Source organism: Canis lupus, chromosome 29 (genome assembly GCF_048164855.1).
Source record: "Canis lupus baileyi chromosome 29, mCanLup2.hap1, whole genome shotgun sequence".
Classification (NCBI taxonomy): domain Eukaryota; kingdom Metazoa; phylum Chordata; class Mammalia; order Carnivora; family Canidae; genus Canis; species Canis lupus.
Window position 1 is genome coordinate 41,112,271 of NC_132866.1, and position 13,231 is coordinate 41,125,501.

Genomic DNA, 13,231 nt, shown 5'->3' on the forward strand with positions numbered 1-13,231 from the left:
GCTCTCAAAGTCATAATTTGTCCCTATTGTTATTACCCTGTCTGGGGGGTGGGAGAAATTGGCCTTGGCAGAGTGCTCTCTGTTGGGGGCAGGGGTAGGGATAGGATACCAGATCTCACCAATGAAACCCTTCTGAGAGGGAGCAAGAAGTCCCTGCTGTAAGTCCAGGTGCATCAGTCTTCTGATGAGGCCTGAAGTCTGCAGGTGAAGATGCAGAGGCTAGATACCAGGATAGAGATGTGATTACCATTCAAACATAAAAACATCTGCATCAAGTTTATACTCCAATCTCTTAAGAATCTGATGGGCCTGATGCAGTCTTCATCTCTGATTGACCCTCAGGACTCTGACAAAATTCATTATTCTGAGCTAGTGAACTGAGGACAGACCTTGGACTGGAGGGACCCCAGCAATGCACTGTGACATGGTGAAAGATGTCATTGCCAGTGATTGCTCATTTACTCTGCAGGATGTTCACGACTTATCTTGCTCTCACAGTGGTGCTGACCATCTGGAAGGGGCCTTTCCCTGCCTGGATCTCAGTTTTTCCATTTGTAAAATGAAGGGGTTGTAGCAGATAACATTTCAATAGACCTTAATAGACACAATTGGGAAAAGGAATCCCTTCCCTGGAGGTGACCCAGAAGAGTCTGAATTCTAAAACCTTGTTCAGAATATTAATATTCTGTTGTATCATTTTTATGGTAACTGTTCCAGGTGTTGCTTAGGTACTCCATGAAAAAGGAATCCTAGGGTTAATAAAATAGGAAATGCTATCATAGTAGAGGTGAGGAGAAATTCTGTAGTAAGGCGATCTGGTTAGCTCAGTGTTTTCCTAAGCGTATTTGGGCAATCCTACTCTTAGTTTTTGGAACATCTGTGAAAATGCTTTTCATGAATTGGTCTGAAGCCTATTATTTTAGGTTAGTGGGACTGTCTCTTCTCAATTGGCTTTTTTTCTTGCTCCAGGTCACTCAGCAGCTCCCAGAATATGGTGTGCTAGTTCACCATGTTCTCCCAGAGAAGATAAAGGGAGCAGGGGAGATGGCCTTGGGGATCTGTGCCAAGGATGTCATATTCTACGAAGTGAAAAACAACAGCAGAATTGCAACTTTGCAGTTTCAGTGGAGAGATCAGGAAGATTTCTATTTGTGTGAGTGTAGCTCAGTGGATAACTGCTTCATTTCCCTTTGGTCTGTTGCCCCCATAAAGGAGCAGCGGAGTCATATGATCTTCCCCTGACCAGATAAGCTCACAACCAGTACTGGGATACATTGTGGCGTATTTGAAAGAAGTCTACCAGAGGAGTCCCCAGGAGGCCGTTTCCTCCCCACCATTTCTTGCCAGGTCCCTGTGCACCCCCATGGGTAGCCATCAGCTGAAAACGCTATACCTTCTCTCTGGGTGGAGTTCTCCTAAAGTGGGGAATCCACTGATGCTGATAGCAAGGTTGGCGTTGGAAGATGGGAGAGGAGAGCCCCCATAGGTGGTGTGAAATCTGCCAAATTTTCAAATTTTTTCCTGTATGTTTTAAAATTTCCCTGTGCACACAGTGTCCTGAGACATTCAGCCTGTCTCCCACAGACTACAGGTGTGCTACAGGATGCTGGGGACTGCAGACCTTTGGTGCCTTTGAAAATTTTAAAGTCTTTTTTTGAAACAAAAAATCTCTATTAAATGTATCACGTTTGAAATTGTATTTCAATGCCATTTGCATGAGTATTTATATACTTCCTGAATGTAGTTACAATAAATTTGCCACCAAAAGCATTATGTCTGTCCCCACAGCAGATTACTCTGGTACCTAATCTTCCTGCTTATCCCATAGTAGGTCACCCCAGTCAGTTTGCCATTTCCTTTTTTTTTTTTTTTTACTAAAACAGAGCAACTCATTTAATCAGTACAATAGACACAAAATGCTTACAAAACTGATACCGTGAGAATGCTACTCTTTCCTTTTTCTTTTTTTTTTTTTTTTTTTTTTATTGGAGTTCGATTTGCCAATATGTAGTATAACACCCAGTGCTCATCACGTCAAGTGCCCCCCTCAGTGCCCATCACCCCATCACCCCATCCCCCTGCCCACCTCCCCTTCTACCATTTCCTTTAGGTATGATTTCCTTATCAAACATGAAGGTCTTCATCTTTTGGCCCATGAAATAATCAGTTTTTTCTTTCTATTTAATTTTCTGTTAGGGTTTTAAGGATTTTCCTCCTGGTTAGATTGCTGTTTTTACTATCATTATCTGATGTTAGAGTTTCCTAAGTAGAAGGTAATTGGTTTAATTCATTTGCTTAATGTTTCCTTTGTTTCTTCCATCTTGTCTGTTGAAGTTGACATATTGTTCAAGCATGATTCTTGATAATGTTGCTTTTTTTTTAAGGTTTTATTTACTTATTTGAGGGAGATAGCAAGAGCAGAAGGTGGGGGAGGGGCAGAGAGAGAGGGAGAAGCAGACTGCTCAGGGCAGAGCCCAATGGGGGCTCAATCCCAGGACCCGGAGCTCATGACCTGAGCCAAAGGCAGACGCTTAGCCAACTGAGCCACCCAGGTGTCCCCTTGATAGTGTTTCATGATAAATTATTGTTTGTCTTTGGAAAAAAAAGCTTATATCTAAAAGTAAATAACAGAATTAAACTGAGTTCTTATAATACTTCTAATACTAAAAAAAAAAAACCACACACACACACAAAAACAAAAACAAAAAACTTATATTCTATCAAGAAACTTTTTCCCAAATATTTTTGACTATATCTGAAAGTAAAACATGTATTTGTAAGTTTTTAATAATTTTAATGATTCGACTTACTTTAATTCAAATGAAAGATTATTTGAGGAGTTTTAATTACTGAATCAATACTATTGCACTGCTTCCTATTTTCTTTACGTCATGGTTAACTGTTTAAATTTTTCTTTTCTTTTTTAAGATTTTATTTATTTATTCATGAGAGACACAGAGGCAGAGACACAGGCAGAGGGAGAAGCAGGCTCCATGCAGGGAGCCCAATGTGGGACTCGATCCTAGGACCTTGGGATCATGCCTTAAGCCAAAGGTAGACGCTCAACCACTGAGCTACCCAGGCGTCCCCTGTTTAAATTTTTCAATGTAATTTGTTTTAGGACATTTGTAAAACTGCAGATAACCTAAAATGTAATTTTGAAAATAGAATTTTAGAAGTTATAAAATTTAACAATCCCCTTAAGTAAGTGCTTTATTTTTAAGTTGATTGAATGTTTATAGACATCTATTTTCCTGTGACCAGGGAAAATTTCTTGATTAAAGCTGGAAAATCATCAGGTTCACAAGACAAACTTATAGCTTAAAAAACCCCAAAACGACTTTGCCACTAATTAGGATTTCCATGCCTTGATGACCATCCTCTTCCTCAGCACCAATGTCTTTTTTATGGAAAAGTCATCCCATGAAATTATGTCACCAATTGCTTGCCACAAATCAGGCATCTTGTACAGAAAATGACTGTCACTCTTCATGCTTCTGCGAGCACAAAATGTGGAACTCTACAAATAATGCAAGAATGAGCTCAGGAAGTTGGTTTGAAATTTGCCTAATTAATAACAGACGCCAAGATGTTTCAGACAATTGCAGGCCATTCATCTCACCAGCCAGCAGAGAGGTAGCAATAGAGTTAGAGAGAAATGCCATTAAGACATTGATTTGACTATGGTTGTAGGCATGATTGATTAAGACTGTGATTTGTAGGCATGTTGGCAGCCTGTCTGTGACAGAGACAACATTGGTTCAGAAGATTATCCAACTGAGAAAGTGTTCATTGTGGAACAAGGAACCTATCGTGTTTGTAACCATCCTGGGTTATTAGCAGTAGTTAAAACGCTCCTGAAGAATGTTGGTGGTATACATTCTGTTTATGTTTCCATATTATAGCACTTTGTAACATTTTCTCTAGAGGCAATAGAATTACAATTTAGACTTTCCATGCTGACTGCAAGTTGTTTTTATTGTTGATAAGATGCACAAAGCATGCAGCTTTGCAGAGAGACACAGACACACTTGCTCTTTGTAATGCTGGTATAGGTTTCTGTGCTGCAAGTGCAGGGAATCGAATAAATTCTATTTCATGTGATTCTCCATTAAAAAAAGAAAAATATTGTGCATTATATTGAGAATGCAGTATATACAGTTATAAAGTATACCCCTGATAGGACAGAACTGCCACTCAATTGGGATGTTTTTGAGAATTAAGTCACAGTCTTTTATTTCTGACAACTTGAAAGAGATTTCTGTCAGACTGGCCTCTAGCTCTGAACATTTCAAGGCTTGCTTTCCACACTTTACAAGACCCTGTGAAGACTTGGCTGGAGCCCCTCCCAGGACCCTCAGCTTCATGGCAAATCTGCCTCCGTCGAAGAACATCATTGCTCCACAAAGAGATATCAAACAAGATACACAAACTAGCGGGCGAACTCACAGCAGCAATAATAGAACTACAGGTGATAACATACTCAAAATGGTAAAACAATGCTTTGAAACAAAGGTGATTATGGAAGCACCAAGTGTGTACTGCGGCAACAGAGGTGTAAATACATTTTTTTTGTTTGTGCTGAAAACTCTGAGATTCTAGTTTTACATCATCTTGTTCAGAGAGCAGCTCACCTCTGTGAAAGTTTGCTTATAGATATGCATTTCTCATTAAATGATGTTACCGAAATGGAGAAGAAATCCAAACTAGGGATCCCTGGGTGGCGCAGCGGTTTGGCGCCTGCCTTTGGCCCAGGGTGCGATCCTGGAGACCCGGGATCGAATCCCACGTCGGGCTCCTGGTGCATGGAGCCTGCTTCTCCCTCTGCCTGTGTCTCTGCCTCTCTCTCTCTCTGTGACTATCATAAATAAATTAAAAAAATTAAAAAAAAAAAAGAAATCCAAACTACTACAGTTGAGACCGTTTTCAGCTTTATGCCTAGAAAGTCCACTCTTTGTGCTGCTTAGTATCTTAAAGCATTAGTATCTAAAAGGAGAGTTTTGCCAAGAGTTTATGAGTTGAAAGAAAGATTGGTGTATGTGTGTGTGTGTGTGTGTGTGTGTGTGTAAATGATTCTCTTTTCTCAGATTTGTTAGTGAATAGTTATTATATTTTTTTATTTTTTTATTTTATTTATTTATTTATCTCCAGTTTATCCCACTTAGCTGTACCATATTATTACTTTGTATGTGGGCCCTGAAAGTATAAATATGGGGAAGCATTTCTTGGTGATGTGACCTGAATTCTGCTGCATCCTAAGGACTCTTGGTGTGTTTCCTCATCTGTAGGATAGGGACAATTGTATGACCTACCTCATTTTGTAGATGAGATGAATTAATACCCAGAAAGCACTTAGAACAGAGCCTTGCCCATAAGTGCAAGAAATATGAGAATGCATATTATCTTTTCTTATCTTATTCTTATCTTATTTTATCTTTTCTATAACCCCACTAGCTGAAATTTTGTCTGCACCTTCTGGGAGTTTGTGCAATGAAAACTATAGATATATTTTATGGCCTTTCAAAGTGCACACGGAGGATTATGTTCACTCCTTGCTGAGGGCCAAGTGTGTACCTGACTCATTTCATATGCGTTTCACCTAGCTCCCTTCTCAGCAGTTGGCAATTGCCTGATAAACAAACACTGGCTTTGTGAATGAAGAAAAAAATAAGAAGAGGGTTTTTTTTTTAATATAAGAAAAAATAATAGGCCATGGTCAGAGAACATCTGTCATATACTTCTAGATGCCTAGTACCTTGAGACCAAACTGGAGGCTCCAGCATTTGATAGCTCTTTGGACAATTGTGCTTAAATGGATGGTCAGCATAATCAACATATGAAAGTCTGTGTTTGCTTCCTTCAGCGAAAGAAGTTCACCATCACAAGCAGCATCTCTGGGAAAAAGCATACATTTGTCACCAATTCAACAAAGACCTGTAAATATTTACTGGGACTCTGCTCTGCTCAGCATGGGTTTAATGCTCAGATGAGCTCTCTTCCAGTTGCAGCTGGTGAGTAGACGCTATATTCTCTTTTTTTTTAATTTATTTTTTATTGGTGTTCAATTTGCCAACATATAGAATAGCACCCAGTGCTCATCCCATCAAGTGCCCCCCTCAGTGCCTGTCACCCAGTCACCCCCATCCCCCACCCACCTCCCTTTCTACCACCCCTTGTTTGTTTCCCAGAGTTAGGAGTCTCTCATGTTCTTAGACGCTATATTCTTAACCTCGCGTTTGGAAGGTTATTTCATAAAACAATTTGTATCAGTATCTATAGTTGACCCAGAAACCTCTAAAAAGTTTTATATCTCTCTAATAACTCAAGAAATACCATTAAGGTGAAATGTATTTATTTTCTTCGACTGGTAAATGCTAAAATAGGTACGATGGCGGGAGGCGGGGGGGGGGGTCAGTGGGGTAAATGGGTACAATCTGTTTGAAATACACTTGGTAATATATATCAAAAGCCTTTAAAAAGCCCATGTCTGTTAGCCCTGCAATTTCACTTATAGACAAATATTTATCCAAAGGTGATAAATACAGAAGTTACATGGAAGTTGATGCTCATAGGTGTTCACTAGAACGTTATTTATAACAGTGTCCATTTGGAAGCAACCTAAATCTCCAAAGCCTTAAGATACATCTTTATAATTTAGACATTAAAGTCAGTTTCTGGGGAATGATGACATGTGAAATGCACATAATGTGGCTCTAAGTGAGGAAAAATGAAATATGAAGTCTTATTTCCCACTGATAAAACTTTCTGCAATGAAAATATGCATACTGTTTGTTTCAGGGTCACTGCCAGTGTGTATGGGTGTCACTACCAGTATGTACCTACTGAGCACTTGAAAGGTGGCAAATAGAACTGAGGAACTACATTTTTTATTTCATTAATTTTAACTAACATATTTAAATGTAAATGGCCCCATGTATCTCCTGCGCTGGAAAGCACCAACCTAAGCGCCAGGATAGTAACTTGGTTGGTTTTAACATGTTATGAAACAGAAAAGGAAGAATATGGAAATGAACCTCCCCAGAGTACCTTCATAGGTTTATTGTTACCTTTGTGGGTCAGGCACACAGGCACACAGGCACACAGGCATGATTGTTTTCTCCTTTGTGTCGTTTTCAGGATTTACCAAACATTCAACAATGTACATGTAATATTGCTTTAATTAGGAAAGAGACTACTAGGTCGGATGAAGCTACACATCACAGAACACTAGTTAATACTTCTTGAGTTTTTAAGAAGCACTAAGGAACTATTTATTACTCTTATTAGTACCAGGAGGTACTCTAAGCCCTTCTATGAATTATCTCATTTATGCTCATAATACGTTGTTTCCTTAAACTGCGCTTGTCAGGCAGCCCAACGAGGCAGGCACCAGCATTACTGAGGAGGTTAAGTAACAGGCTAGCTGGGAGGTGCTGGGGCTGAGGTTTGAACCTGTCTCCCCCTGAGGCTGGTGCCTAAGAACTTCACTCTGCAGTACAGCCTTTATCCTACCAGAACAGGGACTCTAGGACTAGAGAGGTTTGGCACTGAGCATTGGATTGATCATAGTTGCCGTTGATCTCTAAGCATTATTTTTTCTTTAGTTAGAAAAGAGAACAATTTAATAGAGTGGTTTCAGCGTTCATATTCAAACAGTGGTCTCTGCATGTGCATCACTCCAGAGCTTGCTAGAGATACGAAACCTCAGGCACCATACAGACCTACTGAATACATCTGCATTTGAAAAGGAACCCAAGTGATTTTGATGCACAGAAAAGTTTGAGACCCCCTTGCTTGGAATGTGGCCCTGGAGCCCAGTAGACTCAGAGCAGTAGAGTTTACTAGCTGCATGACTTGGGGCAACTCACTTCCTTTCCCTGAACCTCGGTGTTCTTAGGTGAGCACACTGGTGTCTGGTGGCTTTAGAGGAACAGTACATGAGATGTTTCTAGCTCTGTGTCCCATGTTCACTAAGTCTGTGTAGTAGTAACAGCAGCTTCTGCTTGTGGGGGTTTTGTTCAGTGCTAGCTGGTTCATGGGGGAAGAGGGGACAGTGAACACTGGGTTCTGGGAGCCTGGGACGAGGATCAGTCAGGAAACAAAATTGCTGAGCATTTGGATGCAGAACCAAACACAGAAAAAGGGGACATATGATTTGCAGCATACCCAAATAAATTATAAATATTTCATTGAAATCACATAGTGGCAGTTTTAGGGTGTTTGCAGGGAGCTGGAGATAATGAATGTAAATTAACTGTATTTTACCTGCTATTGCTAAGATACAATGTGAAACATCATCAATATTACTTTTATTGCCTGATACAAGTGAATGTAAAATATTTATAAAGGTCTGCAGGCTCACTTGTGAAACTAGTCCTTCTAAGCCAGCTTTGCTCATATTACTGTTTTCTCATACTCCAAATTCTACCTTCATAAGAGTTTTCAGGAATATAACATTGATATTAAAAGGATTATTTCACAGTTTTTCTTTTTTGGGCTGGGTTAATGTGATGCTATTTTCCTTTATTTTTTCTAGCTTTATTGAATTATTAGTGACATATGTATATAAGTAAGGTGTGCAGTATGATGGTTTGATACACCTATATACACTGCAAAATGATTACCACAATAAGATAGTTAACACCTCCAGTCCCTGCCATAATTATAATTGTTTTTGTGGTGATGACATTTAAAATCCACTCCCTTAACAACTTTCAAGGATGTAATACAATATTATTAACTATACTCACCATGCTGTATATCAGATCTCCAGAACTTATTCATCTTACAGCTTGGCGTTTGTACTCTTTAACCAACATCCCTCCATTTTCCCACCCTGCCCCTGGCTATGGCAACTACCATTCTCTTCTCTGCTTTTATGAGTTCAGCTTTTTAGATTTGGCATATGATGAAAATATACAATATCGGTTTGTCTGATTTACTTCACTTAGAATAATACCCTTAGAGTCCATCCATGTTGTCTCAAATGGCAAGATTTCCTTCTTTTTTATGGCTAAAAAGTATAATACATGTGTTATATACACATGTGCATTTCCTTTTCCACTCACATGTTGATGGACACTTGGGTTGTTTCCATGTCTTGCCTATTGAAGGTGCAGAGATCTCTTCAATGTAGTGTTTTGATTTCCTTCAGGTAGGTCACAGGAGTGGAATTTCTGGATCATATGGTAGTTCTTTTTCAATTTTTTGAGGAACCTCTATACTGTTTTCCATAGTGATTGCACCAATTGACATTCCCACTAACAATGCACAAGCATTCCCTTTTCCCCATATCCTCGCTGATGCTCGTGGTGTCTTGTCTTTTTGATAGTAGCCATTTGGACAGGTGTGGCATCTAATTGTGGTTTTCATTTGCATTTCTCTGATTAGTGATATTGATATTTTCATTTGCCTGTTGGTCACTTGCATATCTTCTTTGGAAAAATTAGATAATTTTTCTTTGCCTTTAAAAAAATTTCTTCATATTAGAAACTCTTTCTGCAGACACTATTTTCAGTGATTGCACCACCTAAGAACTGGCCATGTCCATCTCATGGCCCCATACGGTCCTCAGACTCAGCATGTCTACAGTTGATCTCATGCTTCCATACAAACTTCTCCACCATGATCTTTGTCTTGTTCAACTGAGACCACTCAACCACTCTGCAAGAAACTGAGTGGAGGGGTGGGGGGTCTGAACCTGCCTCCTCCTGTCACATTCTGCCTCTTACTAAGGGCTCTCAAATGGGCTTGCCATTGGCAGTCATGTCCCCATAATTGTCTTGTGCTCAGCCTTCAAATTAACCTTTTAAAAGCACCAATATGATCGTGTTCTTCCACTGAAAATTTGCAGGGGGCTTTCTGCCATCTGCAGGGACAAGTGAGGACTTCTAGGATGGCATGTCAGACTCTCCCCAGTTTGGCCTGAACCTTGACATATGTCTTGCCTTGAGTCTTCCACTTTGCTTTCCAGCTATACTGCATGCTTTCTTTCAGGCTGAGAAAAATATCTCAAAGATGTCTCAGGTCCGTAATTAAGCCTGAGATCACTGTCCCTTTGGGCCCTGGTGATCAGAAGGCTGGGCATGTCTTGGATGAATCTCCCATACTGCTGTCTTTGTCTTTGTGTCCTGGGCACCTTCATTTCTAGTACAGACTGTGTTGTCAGCTGACTTGAGAACAGGTTCTGCTTTACCACCTACAAGCCATAGGACCTTGAGAAAATTACTAGCTCTCTTAGCCTCAAGTTCCTCCTCTATAACATAGGTATAATAGTATCTATCCCAACAGGGTCATTGTGAGGTTTAAAGGAGACCATATAGATAACACACTTACCTCTGTGCCTAGCACATAATACACATTCAGCATATATGAGTTGTTGGTGTTAATGTTACTGTTGTTGTTGCTTTGTGTCTAAAGGGTCCAAGCTCTGGTGTAAGATACTATACAACTCATATAAAAAGCTGTAGGTCATATTCAAATTGCTTAAGTTGTCTTTTTTTGCCCACTGTGTATGAGTGATAGTACCAAAAATGCTTCATAGACACAAAAAGTTCTCAAAAAGTATTTTTGAAAGGCTACCTTTTTTAGTGGGAACAAACCTGGCAATGGACCAGACACTGTTGTAAAGAAGGGGTTTCTACTTGAGCATATAAATGCTCATGGACACCCTGGAAGTGGAAGGACTTCACCATGCTTTACATACACATACACACAGACAAAGCCAGAACCATAGAAGCACCACGTGCCAGAACACTTTTTTTTTCCTTCTCAGTTTTAGCAGAGAGCAGATGGCCAGAATTTAGTCATCATTTTCCTTTTTCACAATACAAACTAGGCTTTATAAAGCCTAGTTAATTTAAGGACTCTGTCAATCAAATCTCAATTTCTTATGAATGACATGAATAGTGAAGTGGTGGGAATCACTTACATGCATGATCTCGAGTTAGGGACGTCATTAGAGCCATTTATTATATCTTTCTGCATGAAGGAGAAGGGGAAGTTCTTCCCCTTCTAGGGGCTAGGAGACTCAATACATCTGATATGTATTCATACTTCAGAATGTGGATCTTAAATAATTATTACCAGGGAAATTAAACTGTATAGAGGTTAAAGATTATATTCTATAGGCCAGAGCTTAATCTTGGAGCCCAGGTAATTTGAAGATTCATTTGTTACAATGCTTATGAGGATGGTTTTGAAAAGGCAGTGAGCAGGATGGGTGGCAGCAGTGAATTTTCTACAAGACTCTTTCTATAAGTTTTATTGTGACATTGCAGTGAATGTTAATACCCATCAAAATCGTGGCTGAGGACCCTCAACTACAGGGGGAAGGAGAGCATTTCCTTTCCCTTTTTGTGTTTCTGAGGTTGCTTTCATTACTGTGTGCTAATTAGGAAGGTTTGGCATCCTCAGGACTAATTGCAAGCATCCCCTCAGTCAGCCTGAGGACAAATTGTGGAGAAAGAAGAGCAGCAATAGAACCTGGAGTCTGTGATGCCTTGTTGTTTCAAGAGTGATAGATCCAGCATCATACTTGTATGTATTTATGTTGCTCATGTTTTTCTCCCAAATTTCAGGCCATGATAAATGTGTGCAATCCAAGCCTCTCACTTGGATTCAGAAACTGTCGAGCTCAGAAAATACGCCGTTCGCACCCACACCCAGGCTGCGGTGACCGCAGGGGGCCCACTGCCCACGTTGCTGGATAACTTCGCTGTGGAAACCACCAAGGAGGCTATGGCACAGGGAATCCGAGGCAGGTGGGTTTGACACATCCATTCTCTGAGCCCAAACCATCTTGTACTTGGCGCTCTGGAGCATTCCATACCTGAAGAAATTGTTTAAAGGATGTCAGATGTCTAAGGGAAGGATACATTCATTCACTAACAACTAATTCCATAGAGATTTCCTGGAGGCGGTCTATGGGCAAAGTCTATGCTGAAGTCTGCAGGGCAGACATCCCATCCCCCAATGGTGGAGAAAGAACTAGGTGATGGTACGAAACCGAAGAGGACAAAACAAAGAAGTCGTAATAAGCCTAGTAAGTCTTATCATGAGCCAGGAACTGTTCCCAGCACTTACACACATCAATTGATTTTACTCTTGCCACCCTGCGAAGTGGTTTCTATCATCTCCCAGCTGTACCAGGAAAGAAATGGAGAGTTTGGGATTTGAGCACATGCAGCTGGCCCTGGAGTCCACACTCCTAATCTCTACATTATGCTGCTTTCTCTACTGATGGAGTGCTTGGAATTTGATTTGTAAGTGAAAATAATGAGCTTCTAAACACAACTTTACATTATAACACATGGATTCACAAACTTAAAAATAGCCTAGAAATTGGATTACACTTACATTGCAAGTTATATAAATAGCACAGATTCACAGGCAGCATGTGACCAATGAAGGTTACTGGAGGAGCTGTTTTTTGGAATGAATTATACTTTTGCTTCAGCAAGAGGGTGTATGGGTAATTCATCTGAGCTGTGATGTCTGTCTGTCTGTAGCTTACCTATAATTCTCTTATATGTATAAATATTATGCATCTCAAAGTAATCCTTAGAAGATTATTGCCCCAAATTCTGTTGATGCAAATATGCCTCACCATGCACTGCAAACGACATCAGCAATGGTGGAGCAAGACTGTTGGTGTCATATCATTGTGTAACAAATGACTCTAAAGCACAGTGGCTTCATTAAAACATCAACCATTTTGTTATTCTCTTTCACAGTTTTCTGGGATAGAAATTCAGGCAGACCTTAGCTGGGTGATTCTTCTACTGCATGTGTCATTGTCTGGGGTCACTCCATGGTGTTCAGCAGAACTGGTCTGGAGGCCCCAAGATGGCTTTTCTTATACGTGTGGCCCCTTGGTAGGGATAAGCTGGGACGTTGAGTTCTGCTGAGCACCTTTCACTCTGTGTGGCCTCTGGGACCACATGGTGCTCCCAGCCAGGTAGTCAGGCTTCAACCTGGTGGCTCAGGGCTCTGAGGGCTTAAGGTGAGGCTGTCAATTTTCTTAAAGGCTGGGCCTGGAGCTGACACAATGACACTTTGGCCATATTCTTTTGGTCAAATTTCTCACAGGTCAGCACAGATTCAAGGGTAGCAGAAATAGACTCCATCTCTTGATGTAGGAGTGTCAAAGAATTTGTGGCCATTTTAATTAATTAATTACATAATATTTATTTTAAAAGATTTTATTTATTTGAGAGAGAGAGAACACAAG

The 13,231-nt window shown here is 40.3% G+C and overlaps 1 protein-coding gene across 1 annotated transcript in view; it reads left to right on the plus strand.

Moving 5' to 3' along the window:
* FRMPD2 (FERM and PDZ domain containing 2) overlaps positions 1-13,231 on the plus strand; it is a 102,647-nt gene that overhangs the window by 55,014 nt on the left and 34,402 nt on the right. The window contains 5 exon segments of the mRNA XM_072806408.1: positions 970-1,153; positions 3,590-3,591; positions 5,864-6,011; positions 11,580-11,672; positions 11,675-11,762. Of these exon segments, the coding sequence (XP_072662509.1) occupies positions 970-1,153; positions 3,590-3,591; positions 5,864-6,011; positions 11,580-11,672; positions 11,675-11,762 (515 nt within the window).